The sequence below is a fragment of the Cimex lectularius genome, unplaced genomic scaffold (assembly GCF_000648675.2).
Source record: "Cimex lectularius strain Harlan isolate CLEC.00 unplaced genomic scaffold, Clec_2.1 scaffold130, whole genome shotgun sequence".
In the NCBI taxonomy this organism is placed as follows: Eukaryota; Metazoa; Arthropoda; class Insecta; order Hemiptera; family Cimicidae; genus Cimex; species Cimex lectularius.
Window position 1 is genome coordinate 893,813 of NW_019392755.1, and position 21,130 is coordinate 914,942.

The 21,130-nt window shown below is 34.6% G+C and overlaps 1 protein-coding gene across 2 annotated transcripts in view; it reads right to left on the bottom strand.

Annotated features, from left to right (window-relative positions):
- The window catches only part of LOC106672528 (kinesin-like protein CG14535), a 347,817-nt gene that overhangs the window by 285,278 nt on the left and 41,409 nt on the right, over positions 1-21,130 (bottom strand). For both annotated transcript variants that reach the window (XM_014404053.2, XM_024227302.1), the window contains one exon: positions 10,050-10,170. In XM_014404053.2, coding sequence (XP_014259539.1) covers positions 10,050-10,170 — 121 coding nt within the window. The remainder of the gene's footprint in view (positions 1-10,049; positions 10,171-21,130) is intronic.

Sequence of the window (21,130 nt, forward strand, 5' to 3'; positions counted from 1 at the left end):
GCGCAGCATTCAGATTAATTTGTTACTCAAATTGCAAAATTTGATCGCGTGATATAATAATTTTGTTTCCGTTTCTTGCTGAGTAATGTAGAGTAATATCTTCATTCTTTATAAGGGTAAATGCAAAATCTTGAATAAAAATATCCTCAATCTTATAATTTTATTTTCAGACCGTTTTTTATTGATGCTTGTTCATTTATTAATCTGAGTAGGGTTAAATTTGTAGATCACTCGTTTTTAATTATTAACAGTGAATACATACATACACGATACCTTTCTTGTGTAAGGAATGTGTCGGCGTTCCCTTTGTCTGAATCTGAATTAAATATGTTTTTCCTCATCTTAGGTTTATGAGTTTTTTCGTGCTAAATGTGTTTAGTTTTTGTATTTCGAAGTTTTAAAATATATTCACTTATCTTCCTTTTTGTATATCGTTTAGTAACTTGTGAGTATTGTTAACAGTTCGTGGCACATTGTGTGAGGTGAGTTGCCTTGATCGATTTTTCGCCATCGTCCATAAATATTTTTGTACGTCCGCTGTTTGTATCTTGTAATTTTCGTTTTTTCTTTCCGATGTAATTTTTTCCGCATTTACGTGTTTTGTGTCTCTACAGGTTTTGTTTAGAGAATAAGTCTTGTCAATGTTGTGTCTCAAGAACTTCCAAATTTTGTCTTTGTGAAGTTTTTATGCTTAATTTATTAAACAGATAAATTTCCTGTTCTGATATGATAAAAATATGGTCAACCTTTACTGTGTAGCATGAGTGTATTGGCAGTTTGGCACATATGTATTGCATATAGGAGCAGCCCGTCATATTTTGAAATTACAAAGAAGCAATATCAGATTGATTAATAAACCAAACCAAATTAAAATTGATTTTATTTAGCTGTGGATGATGGTGATGATAAAGATGAAAAATATCGGTACTTGGGAGTGGGTTGATCCTAAAGCACTGCAGCCTTCTGGTTTAGTTCTTTAGTACAATGCAATGAACTCGATCCTTCTTTTTTAGAAGTACTATATCATTGACTGTCGTTGCTATTTCCTTTACCTGGGTTTTATTTGTATCACAAGTTAGCTCTCTTTTGAGCTGTTGCTTCGCATACTAAGGTGAAATAAGTGGTTGTGCCTTCATTCACATCTTCGTTCTCTACATACAAATGTGGTCATCATTGTTTTATCCATGTTTTGTAGATGTTTTCTCAAATGCCAGTGTCCGGTATAGTTTAGTATACAGTTTAGCCCTCTCTTACTGTATCAGTGAGTTTGCCAGTTTTGATGAAGGTTGTTTTAAAATAAGCTCTCTGTGTCTGGCGTCTCTTGAGTTCATCTACTTCTCCTTTTGTTTTGTTTTTTGAATGCATTCTGTGATGGAGGATTCTGTGTTTATATTTGTTATTCCAAGAATAGGTTTTGAGCCCATATACCCCTGCCAACAAGGCCTTGCTGATCATCCTCTGGAAAGTGTGTCTGCTTTTTCGTTACCCAAAATTCCTCTGTGTCCTGGTACGCAAGAGTATCAGCTAGTAGTTGTATTCCCCCAAGTTTTGCAGATGTTCGATATTCTTACTGACTGATTTTGACGTGAATTTTTGTTTGTTAATGCTTTAATAGCTGCTTAGCAATCTGACATTTTGAGGATTTTTTGTCTTTGCAACCTCTTTTAAGATTTTCTTAGGCACAAGCGTTGGCGGCATGTATTTCAGCTTGAAAGGCCGAGGTGTACTTCCCAATGAGTTTGATTAGTCATATTTTAATCTTGTAGAGAAAAGGCCTAATCCGATTCTTTCGTTTGTTTTTGTTTGTTTTTCATAGGTGTCTGATTTTATTAGTTTTGGTTGTGTGAAGTATTTAGTTCTCAAAAGATACCTCTTGATTTACGCTTATATTGTCTGTATAGAAATAATTATAATTGCTCTGCGATTGACACTTACTTTAAGAGAAAATCCATGAATAATACATATCCAGTAATATCGTACAATATTGGCACAAATGATGAAAATACAGTTGGAATTAATAGAGATCATTTATCAACTTTGCACCCTCCCATCAAATGAATGAAGGTATCATTTGGTCCTTGACAGTTCCACTGGTTTGGATATTTCGCCAGATGATTAATCGTTTTAATGTTGATTATTCAGCGTCATTTACAACATAGGATGTTTTAATGATATAAATTTTCAATATTTTATATCAGGGGATGAACATTATTTCTTTAATAATGTTTTGGCATTTGACAGAGATTTCTTTTTATTGCGTAATGTGAAAACGTTTTTTTCTTTATAATAACGGATAGGGTTTGAGGGATGCGCTTAAATGTCAACTCAGCTATTGTTTGTCCCTCATAAAGTGGTTTTCTCCTCCTGGTAAATCACGTCAAGAAAGGAAGGGCGAAAAGTGATGAATACATTTCCATTGTTGAAAACTCGGGTGCATAATTCATAGGCGAGTTTCTTCTGATTGATCCCGAGATAAGTCCTTATCAATCATCGACACCCTCTTGACGCCCCAGAGCGCCGCCGCCGTTCCCCCTTCGCCGAAGGAATGGGGAAAAGAAACACACATCTTGCTTTCATCGCAACGTTCCCTCACACGTAATTTAACCTGAGAGGATCGAATCTGGATATTTTTTGACTCGCAAGAACTTTCGATGGATTACTACGGAATTCATGAGATTAAAAGGGTTCTCACGTCGTATCTTCGATAACATCCACGAAACGGCCTAGGGTCGATGCAGGTATATATTCCAAGGGTCTTGAAATATTGCCCTTATAATTTAAGGGTCACATCTCCTAGGCTGGAAGCATGTCGAATTTATGTCCTTGGTAAGTAATAACAAATTCGTCCTGTACCAAAATGTGATTATTTCAAATGATTATGCCCATCGCAGAATAAAATACAGGTAAAAAACAACAGTCCAAGTTAACAAATTTAATTGTTGGATTTGAAAAAACCTATTTATACTGTACAAAAGTGTAGGTTTGGAGTTAAGGATAAAAGAGATTACCCGCCGGAGGCTCCTAGAGAATCTAAGTGAAGAAGTACTGTCGGGTTGCGGTTTCAAAGCAGTTCGCTTATAAATTAGCGAAACCTAAGCCCTCACAAAACCGTAGGGTGGCAATAAATCCCGAACTGAAATCCTTGCTGCGGGAATGCCATAGGGGAGGGTAAACTGATTCCATTCGGCGCGACTAACTTAATTCGAAAAATATATATTTTACGGTATATCATCAACTCCAACTTATGTTTTTGATATTTATGTAGTGACACGTTTCAGAAACCAAAAAAGAACTTAAATAAAGTCATATAGCAGTTTATGCGTCTGATGTTAATGCAATTATAAAATCACCTCCAATAGAAAGCGTCCTTATAGTCCAAACAAAAATTATCGATGAAAAAGAACGAAAACCCAAGATTCAATTCGCCAGCGACAACGACAGAGAGTATAACATTGATACACCTCTTCCCCCTTTCAAGAAGGTATAAAATGACTTTCCTAAATGATTTTTTTACAACTATGACCATTTGATGTAATTCGTGCAACAGACAATACACAAAATATATCTTTTAAACGTCAACATCAACAACCATCTACTGTTGGAATTCGTTAGTTCATTAGGATGGTGAGAAAGATGGGTTCTACACCACGAACTGAAGTCAAGTACCGAAGTTGTCAGTATCCTGCGAGGGTTATTAGGTAAAGTAATGTTTGAAAGGTTTGTGATGAAGGAAGAAGGATGATGGAGCAGTTTAGTCAGAAGCTTTTTAAAACTAGAATGGGCTACTCATTGACTCTTAAATATTATTTATAGTAATGTATAGTATTAACTATAAAGCGTGCTATTCACGACACCAACTTCATACGATACGGTAGCACTTCGAGCTTCAAAAAACATAATTTTGTTGGGGGCGACCAATGTAACCCCTGGTGCTTCAATAACGGAAGCCTTGCAGCCGTCGAACGATAGGAGAAGGTGATCCACAGTCTGAAGAGATGCCAGACTGCAAGAACAAGCAGGGTCGGGGATAGTGGTTTATTGTATTATAGTGTATTGAAGTGAAAGAGATATTCCTCCAATTTTTCATGTCTTGTCAGAATTTGGGTAGCAATTGTTTTGTGATCCATTCGCAGGAGTCTCATTCTTAAGATGAAAAGAACTCCCTATTCAGCCGTCCCTGGATACAGTTACTCCATATTTCTCCCCATCTATCCATGCGACGTTGATTCAGCCATCTCTTAACATCAGATAGAGGAGGCAGCCTTAGCCAGATGGTCAGCGATCTCATTTCTCTGGGGCGTGACATTGGTAGAGCTGGGTAACCATGGTTGCTTGGTGGCTTTAATACTGGTGTGACATTGCAAAGGTTACGGTTAAGTACAGGCAGTTCCTGTTTGATTAATTCGAACCACTCTAGTACAAATTTCGAATAAACAAAAAATAGCTTTTATGATAGGAGGTCGGTGATGCATATTGAATTTTTCCTTCCCCACCAATTGAGATAATACACCGGAAATCAGTGCATATCAGGGGTCGTTTTTGTGTGCGGACTACTGGGAGTAAGATTTCATGTTTTAGTCTGGTGTGCTTTGTGGAGCAAATAAGTTGTTAGTAAGAATTCCTGGAGGAGCTGTAATAGTGACCATTGCATTTTTGAGGAGCTTGAACCTGGTCTTTGGCTGGGGGTCATTACTGGCGAAAGCTTGGTACTTGTAGACCTGTTTGTCTCATGTTTTGCTTAATAAACAAATACGATCACCCGTCACTTACTTTAAGAGCCAATACTGTTATTTCCACTGAATAAAACTCAAATAAATACAATGAAAATTAATGATTCAAGGAGTTGAAACAGTTTGCTTTTTTGGCTGATGACGGACTATACCAATAACCTTGTCTGCATAGGAAGATTCTAATCGAAGGGTATATTGATTGGTAGATTATTAATTGCCTGCGAATAGTCTTGCATCGTGTGTGATTTTGTCCAACTTACTATACTAGCTCTCTTTAATCTGAACTTTTTGAAAGAATCATTCTCGAATCTCACGGTTTAAGAACTTGAGCTTAGGAAAATGATACTTTAATAATAAAAAACACATGGACCAGCGATTGAACATGCTCTCATAATCGAAAACAACCAAGATACACTAAAATGGTAAAAAACGAACAAGTTAATTCCCTTTCAATGTTTCAAGAAAATTCTCTCTCACATACATACTGATGTAAATTATAACAATCTATCCATAAAAATATGAATTTCTACCTTTAAAAATATACTGTTTTATCTCCTTTGTCCAATAAAATTTAGTTAAAAAATTTAATTCTTTTTGTTGTATAAATTTTGGAAAGTAATATATAACAGTCCTCTATGAAACTACATTTTTGCCTTTTTCCATTTTTTTATGACAACGCTTTTCGTATTAGCCTAAGTACGTTTTGGATGCGAACGGTGAAAAAATCTAGGGCGGATGGTTGGAATCGTACCCACGACCTTGGTGTTTAAGAACCGAGAGTCTGACACACTACGCCAACAACTCAGTTACTGAAGTCATATCACATTTATTCAATGACAAGTAAGATTTAATATCAAAGAAAATTACGAGCTGTTTAGCTTATTAATTTTTATTGTTTTTAATATTTTTATTAATGCATTATTTCAGATGTTTAGTTATGTACATCCAAATTTCCATGGATTCAAGTTTCAAAGCCGAAAATTTTTGGTATGTTTCATAATTTCAAACGTACTTGTGGCATGTTTTTAAATTTGTTTAAAAATATTCCAGAAATTAGAGATGTGCTTAAATAATGTGGGAGCTTTATGTTGCGGTTGCTTGAAAAACTCAACTATATTATCTCTTTAACATAAAACAGTGATAACAATGCGAAACGGGCTGTTCGCCGGAGGATTCGCATGAAGCAAAAACCACTTTGTCGTAATTCACGCATTGTTAGAACAGTAATTCTTCTCGCGTGCCACCACAGTTTGTCATAATTAGCGTTGATCATAAAACCCTGAAATTCTTTTATAAATTGACAACTAGAATGACCAAATTGGTTGCTCATTTTTAGTAATTTACATGATGAAAGCTCATGTCGTATTCATTAGCAACTTGCAATTAGTCAGAGCCAAAATCAACCAGTGTTTTCATTACGGTTTACAATAACATTTAGTAATAACATGGATAGTAAACAAATGTAACAATACTACTACTTTTAGACTTCACACTATGAAGAGTAATAAGTATATGTAACATCGACCTGACCATTGTGGTCTATCAGTGAACATAACAGTGCCCCTTGACCATACGTTTATTTTGTTCACTACAAACAGAAATAAACAATTTGCATTTATTGGGTTTCGTGGTCCGCTTGACCAAATAAATTCTTTTCAATTAATTAAGGTTTTGGTTGAGATAAAAAAGTCAGTGTCACAAGCAGGATTCGAACCCATGACTTCGGCTAAATACGCCGCTGCTCTAACCACTGGAGCTATCGTGACTTCGATCCACTCAGACACCAACTTCCCATTTCAACCCCACCTTTTGAATTTTCTCTCCTTTTTGCAATTTTTCAAATGTCGTGAAATCTATTTGATTCTCGGCGACAAATGAAATGGCCACGGAGAAGTTTAGTTGGAGATGGGAGGTTTGTGTCCGAGTGGATCGAAGTCACGATAGCTCAAGTGGTAGAGCCGCGGCGTATTTAGCCGAAGGTCGTGGGTTCGAATCCCGTTTGGACACTGACTTTTTTATCTCAACCAAAACCTGAATTAATCGAAAAGAAATAAAAACTTCACAATCCTGGTAATAGAAGAAATGAGCAAAACACATAGAACGAGTTGGCCTTCCTTTCACTCTGTTTTAATTAAAAACTTGGAAAAGTTTAATAAATTCTATCGAAACATAAATTTTAAAAAAATTTAACATTTGAAAGGTGATGTGGTCTCAGTTAATAAAAGCAATCCAAATATTTTTGGTATGTTGGGAGCAATGTTTGGTAGCCTGGTGGGATAGTAAGTTGATAAAGTTAGAAAAAACTGCTGCCTAACTGCAATGGAAATACCAAAAACGAAGTAAGCCGAGGTATTGTTTATCATAATTGAATATAAGAAAAACTAGTTAACAAACTGAGGGACAAATTTTACTTACTTTTACACAAGCATGATGGCTTCTTTACTACTGAAGCCTAGAACACACCTAGCGACATTTGTTGCAGAACACTTGTTTCCGGACAAGAAACGGCGTGTGCCGGGACAATTTTTCTTTTCTCGTTATAAAAGCCCCATGACTCAAGTTCTCCATCGAAAACGGATAACACTGATACTATGTTGCATAACATGTCTAAACTGTATTTGTTCCTGAACGTATGGTTGTGTTTATTGATGTTGGCCGTCATGGAAACCACGTTAAAAATAACTGAAAATTGGCAAATCATCCCTTGTTTTTTGGGAAGTAACAATTGATGATAACAAAAATTAGACTCAAAAAGGGATGCTCTCGAAATTCTCGCAAAAATAATTAAAATGTCAAAAGATGGAAATAAACTGATTGTAAATCGCAATTTAGATATTCAGACTCCAGTACCGTTTAGGTTTACGAATTTTCTTATTTGATAGCATTAAATTTTGTAAATAAAAGAGTTTTGCAAGTGCTATTCACATTGCGTTTTGATTTCTTAGCTTAACTGTCTTCATGATGACACGACCTTGCCTCCCGACAGTCTTGGACCAATGTATCAGGCTTGTCCAGGGACAAAATCGGGGAACATTGTCGTTAGGTGTGTACTAAGATTAACAAAAATCTTCTGCAATTTCGATGGACAATTACGTACTACTAGCCTTAGCTTTCATAGCCCAACTAATATACTTTTATTGTTAGCAGTATATTACAATCATCTTTAGTAAGCTAGCATGTAACAGGGAGAGAAAAAATTATATCATATAAATCATATACATGTCTGCTTTTACTTTCTCTATGTATAGTGTAACCTTTTATAGGGGCCGTGGAATTCATTGGTAGAAATGATGGAATTTTATTACTGCAAATATACTGCAAATTAACAAAACGCTCATCGCTGTGTTTAAAGTCCAGATTCGAATGCAGGGATTCGACAAACTTACAAATTGTAAAACCTAATAAATTTATTCAAAAACAGCATGAGGGTTCATAAAACCTATAAAGCGTAGTTGAAATACCCTCGATTTTTTTTCTGAAAAAAAATCAAATGTTTAAATATTTATTTTTCTTTCATTTTCGTAAAAAGGAACAAATACCTTTAATAAAAAAAACATTGCTTTTCTATAATTAATTTATGTTAGTTGTTTAGTAACAGTAGTAAATGGAAACGGTTAGAAATGAAATAAAACGGGTAACAATTGAGCATAAAAAGGTTCATAAGCTTTCAGATCATACAAAAAGGATATATTTGACTTGGGAAAGGTTCAAAAAGATTTGGAAATGCTTGTTACAAACAAACGTTCATTGAAACTACTCGTTGAATCCATGGTAAGTACTTTAACATCGCTTAGTTGCAGATGGCTTTTACTATCCATATTAAATTTTAATTTCATCTCAACTAAAAACCTTAATTAATTGTAATTAAATTTTAAGTTTGTATCATACTTCTTTCAATTATTTAATCTTTATGTAAGGTATTAGTTGAAATAAAATGGTTAGTGGCACGAACGGGATTCGAACCCACCACCTTAGGCTAAGGTCACAATAGCTCCAGTGGTAGAGCAGCGGCGTATTTAGCCGTAGGTCGTGGGATCGAATCCCGCTCGTGACTCTAACTTTTTCATTTCAACCAATACCTTATGTACAGTGACCGAAAAATTTTGCAAAATGCTTGAATTAATTTCGGATCCGCGGTAGGACTGGTATACATTTAATTATTAAATAAGAACAAAAAAAAATTCCGAATTCAACATTTATTATGTCTTTACAAATTATAGTAATAGATGCCGGCACTTTAATCTAATTTAACAATATTCTTTATAAGTAAATTTGATTTACATATGAATTTATTATCTTATAAATAATAAAGAGTTTAAATTCCAAAATATTTGAGTTGACTTCTTAGCGAAGAATTTAATTATCAAATCCGTAGATGGGACAGACGGGCAACAACAATAAAAAGAAGAGCAATCTCGAGCACAACGTATCAGCTCGAGATTGTTCCCTGATATCTAATCGACGTCAGCGGATAGGATATGTAGCCTGTCTTATGATTCATGCGGCGGTTAGATAAAGTGCCTTCACGATGGCGGATTTTGTCTAAGGCAGACGACACGACGGGTTTGGTAATTTTCTGGTTATCCATACTGAACACCGGGCTGACACTTCACAAAACAAAAGGTTTTCGTTCACGCATGCGCACAAATAACGGTCTTGACACTTTTAAAGTTGTTCAGAGACAAGCGTCTGATCATAAACCAGAGGCCTACAAAAACAAAAGAACCTAAACCCATGGCATATAAATAATTACTTTAATATTGTTGGCCACAACACCTTACATAAAGATTAATTAATCGAAAGAAGTTATTTGGTCAATTGGACCACGAATTATAATGGATTTAATAAGTAAAACGAAGTATATCTTCACTAAAGCTCTCCGTGGCCATTTCATTTGTCGCCGAGAATCGAAGCCTGATTACACATTTGACAAATGGCAAAAAGGAGGGAAAATTCGAAAGATAGGTTGAGATGGGAAGTTGGTGCCGAGTGGATCGAAGTTACGGTAGCTCAAGTGGTAGAGCAGCGGCGTATTTAGCCGAAGGTCGTGGGTTCCAATCCCGCTCGTGACACTAACTTTTTCATTTCAGCCAATACATCACATAAAGATTAATTAATTTAAAGAAGTTATTTGGTCAATTGGACCACGAAATATAATGGATTGTATTTTTTTTTTCAAATACAGCGTATCATATTAATAGTATTGCTCAGTTATCTTAATAAATTGTGAGTTATCGTATTGAATGTTTAAAAATTACTTGATGTAGGTATTTTAATATTTTTTAATATCATGCAAGTTTAATCAATGATAAATAATACTTTTGTGTGCCGTTCTTGTTCGATGTTGAAATCCCGGGATGGTGCCAAGACCTTTATTTGATTGTTGTTCTTCTCCGTACTCGAGGAGCATCTGCTAAAGTTCTGCCCCGTTGACTTAGGCCTGAAACAGAAAATTATTATATAAATACCTTGATTGGTTTTAACGAGAAAGTGATTTTTCCTCGTGTAATTAAAATGGCCCGCTAGGTAAAAAGGTCTTTTTACGACAGGGTGGGGCCCGAGTTCTGGGAGAAATTAATGAATTATGGATGAATAAGTCTTTGTTTCTTCAGGGTGAATAAAAATGGTAATGTTTTTTTAATACCTAATCATGGACACTAGACTCCCTTTACCGCGTTTTCGAGATAATTAACAAATAATTAAATATTCAATTAATTACCCTTTTCGCTCTCCTAGTTGACGTTGACATTGACCGTCGGATAATTTCATTAACGTGGGCTTAAGGCGTTTATAGTTGAAACCTAAGAAAAAACTTCCTTAAAAAGTAAAAACTGCCGCCACAAGGCGATGAGAGGTATTTAAAACAGCGGGATTGGGGTATTAACAGGCAATTGCCTAAGAGACGAGAATGGCGGAATTTTATTTAAATCCTCAACTGTCGAGAGGCGACACTTAGGCTTAAGTAGGGGTTGATGTAAAGCGCAATAATCTCCCCCGAATATTTCTCCAACGAGTGATTTCTTTAAGAGGCTCTCGAGCCTGTGCCCATATGCAGAAGTGGCAGTTTTTTTCTTACTTTGGTATTAGCACATGTCAACATGACTTTATGTCTCTCCCCGGCATCCAATGAACCGTAACGGAGAGGTTATCCATGTTAAAATAATCCCACCCCAACTTTTGGTTCGGCCATCATTTTCTTTCCCTTCTTTTGAATAAAAAGGGGCTTTAGAAAAGGGGAACGACCTAATTGCTCTCCAGTTTATAACAAAGCAATTTGGTAGATTATTTCCTTTGGGAAATTTAAATTAAAAACGAGAAAAATAAAATGTTTTCATACGGCAAAGTGTTCGTGTTTTATTATCACAACTCTGGGGGCATGTTTTCCAATTAATTAACCCAATCATTCTGTTTTTACTTTCCATTGTTTGAGTGGAAATTAGGACAGATTATTGAGAAACGTTGTCGGCAGAAATATTTACAGTAACATTGCCAGCATTAATTACACCCTCCAACCAATTAAAAGTACAACCTTCATCACCTTTTCTAACATATTGAATGTAAATAAAGTATGGGATTGAACTTTTTTTAAAAAAATCTCCTTCTCAAATTTCTTAGTGTCTCTTAGAGATAAGAATAAAACATAATATCATAGATTAATTTTCTACTAAAACTTTTAAATCCATCTTGATTAAAAGGATTTATCGATCTTCCAATTCTCATATCTATTAGACATTTTTACTGATTTAAATATTATTAATTATGACATCCTAAAAAACATAATATATAAAAAATAATGCTACACAAAGGAATATTCATAAATTTATTTCAAAAGAAAATGGCAGCGTTGGTTGGCCGGATCGGTAGAGAAGCTCTCTCGCATATCAAAAGCCCTCGGAGGACTTGACGAGTTGAAGAGGAAGGTCATTCTCACCCGATGAACAATGGTCCATGCGAGGTTGTTCGGTTCCGGCATACATAGAAAGTCTGTTGAATGTGTCCAATCTAATTATCTACATGTAAGGATGCAATGCGTTAGCCCCAAATAGAGAGCGCGTAGGAATGCCACCCGAAAAGAGAATTGTGCATGAGCACAGCAGCGAATATCTGGGTCACATCTACCGAGTCTTGGAGGAAACAGGGTTGTTTTATTGTATATAGTAATGATTGTTTTGTGTCTCTAGCATGTGTTGAGAGTGAATGTATTTATAGACATGAATGTTAGAGTAAGAGGGTTGAATATTTAGTACACCATCTTCCCTCAATTAGTTTAGTTATACAACATAATTGGTGTAAAGGACGATAAGTAAATGGTAATGGTGAGTGATTGTGCGAATGGATTTAGGAACTGATTACGTTGGTAGCTGATATGACCTAGCTGTTGACAGCTCCTGGAACCCAACCTCAGCGGCTGGACGGACAAAACCGAGGTCTGACTCCGGTCTGCCAACACCCGAGGTGGTTCTCGAGGCCTGCCGGCAATTTATTGTAAATTACAATGCTTGGAATTGCTGGTGTACTGCAGGAAGTGATACATTCAACAGTACACGCGTATATGTAAATGGATGCTCAGATTTGAGCATATTTAAATCAGTGAGCAGATCAGCAATAATATATTTTCAACCCACTCGCACGCACAAATCTACCACATAATTTAACAAACCATAAAATCTACAGAATCTTTCTTGAACACTCAACGGTTGACAATGCTGCATGTCAAAGTGGTTGGGAGAACATCGTAGTCATTTTACTTACTATTACAATCATTTCGAAAGCTGTAAGGCAAGTTTTTTCAGCATTACTACGAGAGTCTTAGCTTCAGTCTGAGAAATTTACTAATTACGAACCACAAACATATGCTTTTATACTTATAAAGGCTTGAGTGTGTTAAATTAGACTATTAATTTTTGTTAAATATCTTTTACCGTGTGGTAAAAAGTAGGACACACCCATACGCAAAAGACACAGATATATTTCTACTAGAATATGTGACACAGTTGTGGGTACATAATCATGATTTCGATTTTACAAAAAAAAAGTTGATTGTTTTAAAAAGGTCCTATCCATTTAAAACATTTAACATATATAATAATTACATTGCATTTACAACCCACAATGTCATGAAGGGCCAAATCACAGATTCAATCATTACTCAATAAAAAAGGTATAAATATTACGATGTACAATTTAACTAGTAATAGCTGATTGGTGTTCATATATGCATGTACTTATCTAGCTATTTATTGGATGCTTAATCGTTTTATTGTATATAAAAGGAACGAGAGTATTTCATTATACTTCCTAAAAGCCTTAAAAGGACCCATCCTTCGAATTACTCAGTCTGTAATCGGACGAACTTCGTTCCTCCCTTTTACAGTTTTATTGCGATTTACAGCTTCAGGAAACTTTCTCCGTCGCGCCGGCTGAATTCAATTTTTCTCCTATTTCAGATTCACGTGTCTCATGATTTAAACGGTCTTTTCCCCGCTTGAGAATTTACAGTTCAAGTTTCTGCTATTTACCAGTGAAGGTGTCTTGTTAAAATGCACCTGGGTAAATAACCATCATTGAGAGCTTGGGTAGGGCATTGAGAACGCAGAGCTAAGTCCGGGAGGTTTAGTGCCAACCATTAGGAGATCTTTTCCCTTTCTTCCCAACCTTATTTTTATTGAGAGGACTCCTCAAAGCCGACGTTTAATGTTGTTTGCTCTGAATGCAGATCCCTGTCCTTCCCGTTGCCGTAGCAAAGGATTTCTTTAAACAACTGAAACAAATGGAAAGACCAGTATTGTATACTAGCCTATTCTCAAATAATCAATTTTCCAGGAGCATTTAATGAAACTATACAAAGTCAGCAAACAAATTATTGGTACACGTGTATCCTTTTACTTTTAAATTATAACAAATTAGTCTGAACTCTAGAGCTGTCTAAAACCCGTAGTATTAATTTTTTCTGTAATTCTTGAGTTTTAATCCTTCTAAGTTCTTTCAATTTTCTCCAGCCAATTTTATAAAGTTACATGATATAACGGCCACCAACTCTCTTTGTTTGTCGTATTGCTAGCCTTTCTGTACCTCTAAGCCTCAAGTGAGGATAAAATAACACACATAACAAACACATACACAAAAACATAATAAGTAATACGCAATAGTCTGGTTAGCTTTCACACTAAACAAGAGTTTTCCATAAGGGTAACTGGGTATAAGCTCCACATTCACACATCACACTACCCAGCTCACTCGATATTCTTCGAGATAATTGGGGATGAGCCCCTCCATTCGTAGTAATTAGTTACATTCATACACCACAATTCATTCACACTACCACAGAGCACTCGATATTCCTCCGCGTAATTTAGGATAAGTCCCTTCCTACGCGCTAATAAATTACAGTCAAACGTTCATTCATAATTCCCAAAGTACGCAATAATACCCCTCAATACTTCCTCGGGGTAATTAGGGATAAGCCCTTCCATTCAAATGAATTCATTCGTTCCAATAAATAAAGGTACTCTATGTACATACAATGAAAAATATTTATGGTCCTGAGATATTTGATCAGCAGCGATCTGTCCCTGCTCTCGTGCTCCATAGGTCATTCGGGATGTGGTATTTATTTCTATGCAGTCTGTTATTATATGCTCTAACGTGATAGGTCGTCTCACCCCCATTATAATGTGTCCGTGTGTGACCTTCATAAGATCTATGCACAACCTCTGTAATATGACTCCTTAGTCTCCGCAAGCCGGAATACAATTGAATTCGTTTTCATCGTCTTCTGTTCTTATTTGTCTTGTGTTCTTGAATGATTTGAAACTCGATTTTCCCATTTATCTCTTGCAAATAGTATCTGTTTATTTCACTGAAATGACCAAAAAACTCACTATGCCTTTAGCCAACAATTCAAAGGTAAAAAAAAGGTGAGATTATTAAAACGAAAATAAGACATGGACGCAATAGTGCTGCGAATGGTGAGATCTAACTATTGCGATAATGTAGCTCAGCTTCAATTGACCCATCTATTATTTGTTTTCTCGAAGGTAGGTACTTTCTGTTGTTTTATGTATGAGAACAACCAGTCTAATTTAAAGCAAATATTCGTTTTAAGAATAAAGAAGCAAAAAAAACATCTTTTATGTAGATTACAAATTTTGTTACCATGTGACAGCTGTTAATTTAATTTGTTATACCACAACTTCGTTAATATGAACGATGATAACAGATTGGTTTGTTCTTTGCCATACTTGTCTTTAACCTTTTTGTTTTATTAACAACATCGAGGAACAAAAATCTTTTTTGTACCAGATCTTCTTTAATATGGCTAGGGTCGCACAATAGGAAGTTCCGTGCGATGCCTTCACTGACATTGTACATTTGTTTTCGTTAGGCTTCCATCGTAATTTCTCTTTAGTGATTGCGGCTGTCAATTTTGAATAATAATTATTAGTTTTTCATTACCCGTTAATTTGGTTTCGTTAGCTATGTTATAATTTTTTTACTGTTGGAAAAAGTTTCGTTTTCTTCTTTTGTCACAGCTAAATTTATGCGATACGAGTTATTATTGTAAGCAGCTGAATTTTGCCGAGGTCACTATTCTTGTGTGTCAGAATATTTGGGGGAAAATCGCACATTTGGATGCGCCTAAGGCCTTCCGCTTGTATATTTTTATTTTGGTTTACCTGATTCACGATTCTTATTAATGGTAGAATGTAACCATTTTAAAATCAACTGTAAACCAAATGAGTATTATTTGTATCCTATTCAATACATTGATTAGAAAAAATGTTTATTAAATTTCTATCATTCACAAAATAGAGCCATCGTTTCATTATACAACGTAGGGCATCCTGTACTGCAGAATAACATTATTTAACCGAAACATCACCGCTGCTCTCTGAAAGAAACAAAGCACCCGGTATTGACAATATAATTTTTCAGAAAAGTAATTCCTCCTGATTGAGATTCAATTCAACATTGAAGGAGTCAAGGTGGACAATGAAATACCATTTGCTTGCTTCTTACTGAGAATATTATCTTTTTAATAATAAATATTAATAATAAAGTGAAAAAATTACGAATAGTTCAAAATCCCTCTGAAATGTATATCTAAAAAAGCAAAAAGACCTATTCACAAAATTGCAGGGGCATGGCATTATTTCACGTTTACAGTTAGCTGTTTACGTCCAATATTAGATAGCTTAAATCAAATCAGTTGCTGTGATCTTAAAGGAATTATTCCATTATAACCGGAACAAGCTGGTTTCTGGAACAACCTAAATTGAACTATTAATTTTATCACTAATTTCAAGTAAATACAATTATTTTCCTTCATGCTGGACATTATCAAATAATTGTATTTACTTGAAATCAGTGATAAAATTAATAGTTCAATTTAGGTTGTTTCAGTTATACTACCACGCAGCTTAAAATGAAAATAACTTAAAATCTTTTAAAATTCGATCTATTTTTTACAATGAAAAGCTACAAAAACTAAATGAAAATAATAACGATTGAAGATATCTTTTTCATAATTCTGGGGGTTAGTAGGTCTAAATTCTGTTAAAATTTATTCAAATAATTTAACTACATTCGTATCTATTCTTCCAAAAGAATTCACAAAAGTACGAATCTAGCAAGTTCCTGCTCGTTCCGCAATTTTTGCTGCAGCGTTGACTCTACATGGTGATTATTCACTCCCGTGAAAGGATCGACTTAATTTTCAGAGAAGTTGACCGTCTGTCCTAATCGTCATGTCTGACATTACAGTTGGCCCAGGCTCATACATTAATTACTCTTGAAAGCATTGCCTATAGTCGGTCAGGGACAGCATTCGGGAAACATTATATTCGTTTTATATATATATATATATATATATATATATATATATATATATGCGGCATATACCCAGAAAACTTCATTGTTGCGGGTCTAATCGTCCTACGTGGTTCTTTTGTTTTGAAAATCATGATTTATCAATTTTGACAGTTTTATTAGATCCACCAATTTTTTGGATGTTTTAAATGGGAATTATGAAACACCTATCACTCAGGGCGTCCTTCAACGCATCACCACTGTTTTTTCTAACTTTATTTCAGACATCAACCCCTTGTTTATCAATTCAACATTGAAGGAGTCAAGGTGGACAATGAAATACCATTTGCTTGCTTCTTACAGAGAATATTATCTTTTTGCAAATTGTTGAAATGAGGCCCTAAGTATCCTCGATGTTTTATCTGAATATTGTAATTTACCTGGAAACTAAGCAAAAGGTCTACTACATAACAACTTGCCTAATTGCAAAACAATTGTAAATCTCTATAAAGAACTTGAACTCGTTCTCACATTGGCCATCGGTTCCTTTAGGGTGTCTGGTGACATGTAGCATGCCAAAATGCTGTTAGCAAAGTTATTCGTGCGTTAGTGAAAAGTAAAGACAAATAACTGAAAAATGCAACATCTTACTAACCAAATGTAAGCTTTCTGACTGTAACTGGTTGCTCTTAACTTTATGCTGCCAAGCTTCGACCATTGGACATATGAGGAATCTCGACAAAGAAAAGCTTATACTCTTTTTATGTGTAGAGCTAAAATTTCCTAATAATGGTCAGTATATAAACTGCCAAGACAAAGGCAAACCTCATTTTCTGAAATTTACGATTGTATTATATTGCTATGTTCGAATAATAAACACATAATGAATCATCAGTTTTCTAAATAAATTATGCGGCCATGAATATGGAGGAAAAAGAGAATGTGTTTCACGAGATAGTTATTTACTATAATTATATCTTTATTCACTTAGAAATATACTTTCCTTACAAATGGAAAGTTTTATTCGAGTGGGAAATACGTGTTAGACAAAAAATATTAATAATAATAAAGGTTAATAAAGTAAATGACATTAGGGAAGAAAGAAAGCGAATTTTGAAGATTCCCGGTTCGAGGATTTACAGCGTGTCACCCAGCTCATAACATGCAAATCGGGAAGTTGATGCCGCCCGCTCCTTAAAGATGTGTTCTGAATATTTCATACGGAAGGGAAGAAGAGCGTGCAATAACCATTACCACTCAGGTGCCCCCAGCTTCATTTCACCCGCCACATAAAACAATAGCTTTTCATAAGTCACTACGATGCATCTGGGGAAGAGCAAGGGACACTGAGAAAGCAAGCCTGTGTGGACTCTGGTTGATGGTGCTCTTCTAAATATATGATGGCTGAAACTTGTAAAAAGTTTATATTAATTTTTACCACATATTTTGCAACAATATCACTAGTGTCAAAAAATGAAATCAACTCTCACAAAATAATGATTATTTTTTAACAAAATTAATTCATTTATAGAACCTGTTGAAACATGAAAGTAGATAGCAATAAGAAGAGAAAAACACACATATTCGGAAGTATCTGGTGTGGTGTGTGAAGTAATGTTGGTGAACGACGAGCCTTTTCATTTATCGTTTTAATTGATTTAGCTATCAGACCCATTTTAGTTAGTTTAGATCCATGTTAGTTTAAATAACAAATGAGACAAATTATGTATATATAAGACAGAACAGAAGATACGTCAGACCTCTTTTGAATGCCTTACTATAATTATTTCACAGTTGAAAAACACAGGTTAAGTACTACACACTAACACTTAGCCGGTTAATTATTTGTTTTCAGCAGGTTTAGTCTTCTGAAGATGTCAAGTCCATGTGGTATATCTTTCACTCTTTTGAAGGGAGAGGGGCTATGGTCTAGTATGGATGAAATCAGCAAGGAGTGTGAAGAGACTTACAAAGATTAATAAAACTCTATTTTTATACATTCAGCCTTTACTTCACAAAAACCACAGACCCAGCACTGAAAAAAACGCTTCTGACAGATCAACTCGGTGGTAGGCAGACCAATATGCATATACATTAATATTGAATTAAAACATATCTGTAAGTCATTTTTAGTTTATCAATTTATTGCAAACAAAAAAAATATTTAAGCACTGAAAAAATTAACCAATGTACATATTAAATGCAATAATAACCGCGGTGGCCGAGTGTTGAGGGCATTCGACAAGTGGCAAATCACGCTGGTGGTTCTAGGTTCGAATCTCTGCACAGCCCATGAAATTTCAATTAGTCATTATTTGCAAACGAATTGTGAAGTGTTTTCATCCTTCTTAAGCAATACCCAACGGTGTAGGTGGACATTAAACCTTATGGTCATTAACCGTATGACAAGAATTACTTTACTTTATACAATATAATTATCATTTCTTAGATTTATTTCATTGCTGTTATTTATTTTGTTAGAAATTGTGTTTTTCTTTTTTCATTACGACACTGGCTGAGACAATTGTTACCTTGATTAATCTTCCGCAATCAAGCCTAGTTCACATTCCAGCGTCATACGGTTAATTAATTCAATTTTGATTGGTGTCATGCTTCTCATATGGCTTAGTGTATTCAACATCTCACGTCCAGTGGAAATTAACTAAACACATTTATGTTTTATTATTGTTTCAAGGCAATGTAAGTTATTTCAACTTTAATTAAAGAACGGCTTAACATATTAAAAATTTTGCATACATATCTTGTTTACTATTTGGATTGTAATCATATTTAAATTGCTTATAATTTTATAAAATCATTTTAGAAATTATTTAACTCTACATTACAGACGATTATTTACAATAATTGTAGGTAATAGATTTTGGAGACTTTGACGATTTTAGTAGTTAAATATTAACTATAAATGTGTTAACGTATTGTAGAAATATGTTTAGTGTAAAATAAATAAATTAAATATGGACCCTAAACATATGATTTATGAATTGTGTATAATATACAATAGCAGAAGAAGAAAGCTAAGCTAAGAACCAATTCCTAAATACAGAAACCAATCTTTTTCAATGAGATTCGAGTGTTCTGCGTGTCACACATGTACAAAAGATTACATGGAAATATCACATAAAAGAAGAAGTACAAAATATCTAGACGTTATAAAAGAAGCATAAATTCAATTGGAAACAGTAACATTTTCTTTGTATCATAAGCTCAGCAATCCCATATCTTATCATTGATTTTTACTCTAAATCTTATTTATTTACTGGTCATACTACGCCACACACCCACATAAATTGGTCATAATGTTTTCAGATGACTATTTATTTACATTATATACGCACTTTTATTTGATTATGTTTTGTTTTTTCGTTTATTCCCTAGTTCCCAAGAAAAAGATAATAAAATTACAGGAATATTAATTGTTACGTGAACAAAATGACGAACTGTTTAACCTTTTTCGTTTAATTCTCTGTACTTTTATTGAAATTTAATATTGGCAATAATAGAAAAAGGTTGAACAGTTCATTTCTTTCATATAAGAACCCTGTAACTGAAAAATAAACCTTAATAAACAGCTTCAAGGTGAGCCATGATGAGCTGATTCATTTCACTTGGTCAGCGGGTTTGATCCGATCCTAAAAGACAGCGATTTTTCCCATCTCGAATAAAAATACGGCAAGCGGATGGAAAAGAAATGTCACCCCCTTTGAGTCCTCAGAACAAACAATGGGCACAGGATAAACCCCCGAATCAAATATCCATTCATCACCACGATGTTCTCATTCTGTCCATAACTTTATTTTCTTTTACCAATTTAAAATCTGTTGCGCCATCGTTTTCAGTGTAAAAATCCGTTAAAACAGTGAGAAAAAACATTAAGTTCTCATTTAAAATTTCAAAATTGTACTGGCGCTCAAGTTCCTTTATAACAATTATTTTTTAAAAAAGGATAAAAGTTAAATTAATGCTACAAAAATATGAGATTCGTACTTTTTGGTTTTTCCCTATGTATGTACGTAATGTTTCCAGCAAAATGATCTAATTTTTTAAGGTAACGGCCGTATTCAACTTAGTAGATTTTTCACTATACCTAAAACCGTAAGTGAATTCTCCCTGATGGAAGCCTCATCCTCTAATTAGAATGTTCAAAATTTAATTTCTGAAGACACATAATGTAATTAGCCAGTCGGCGTACCTTAATTGGTTTGAGGTTGCCGTGGTATGAGGAGGGGAAATTATTTATTTTCTTCCTCGGCCCAAACACCACTCCAGTCCATGAGTAAAATTTTACAATGAGGGATTTTTGTATTTACCTTCCCACTTCTTTATTGAAAAAAAGAAAGTTCGTATTATTGTAAAATGGACGTTTTGTTTTTGGTATGTTTGTTTAACCTTCCTGTTCTTATAAAGACCGTAGTGTTTATTCTTCTCTTACTTATTCTGCTTCAATTTTTCTTCTGAAGGCTCTCCTTTCCTTTTTTCACTTTAATTAAATATTTACAGAGCAAAGTTCTCTTTCTCTTCGAATCAAGTCGACGATTAATACAATAGAAATGGTATTACAGGGAAAGTTTCGT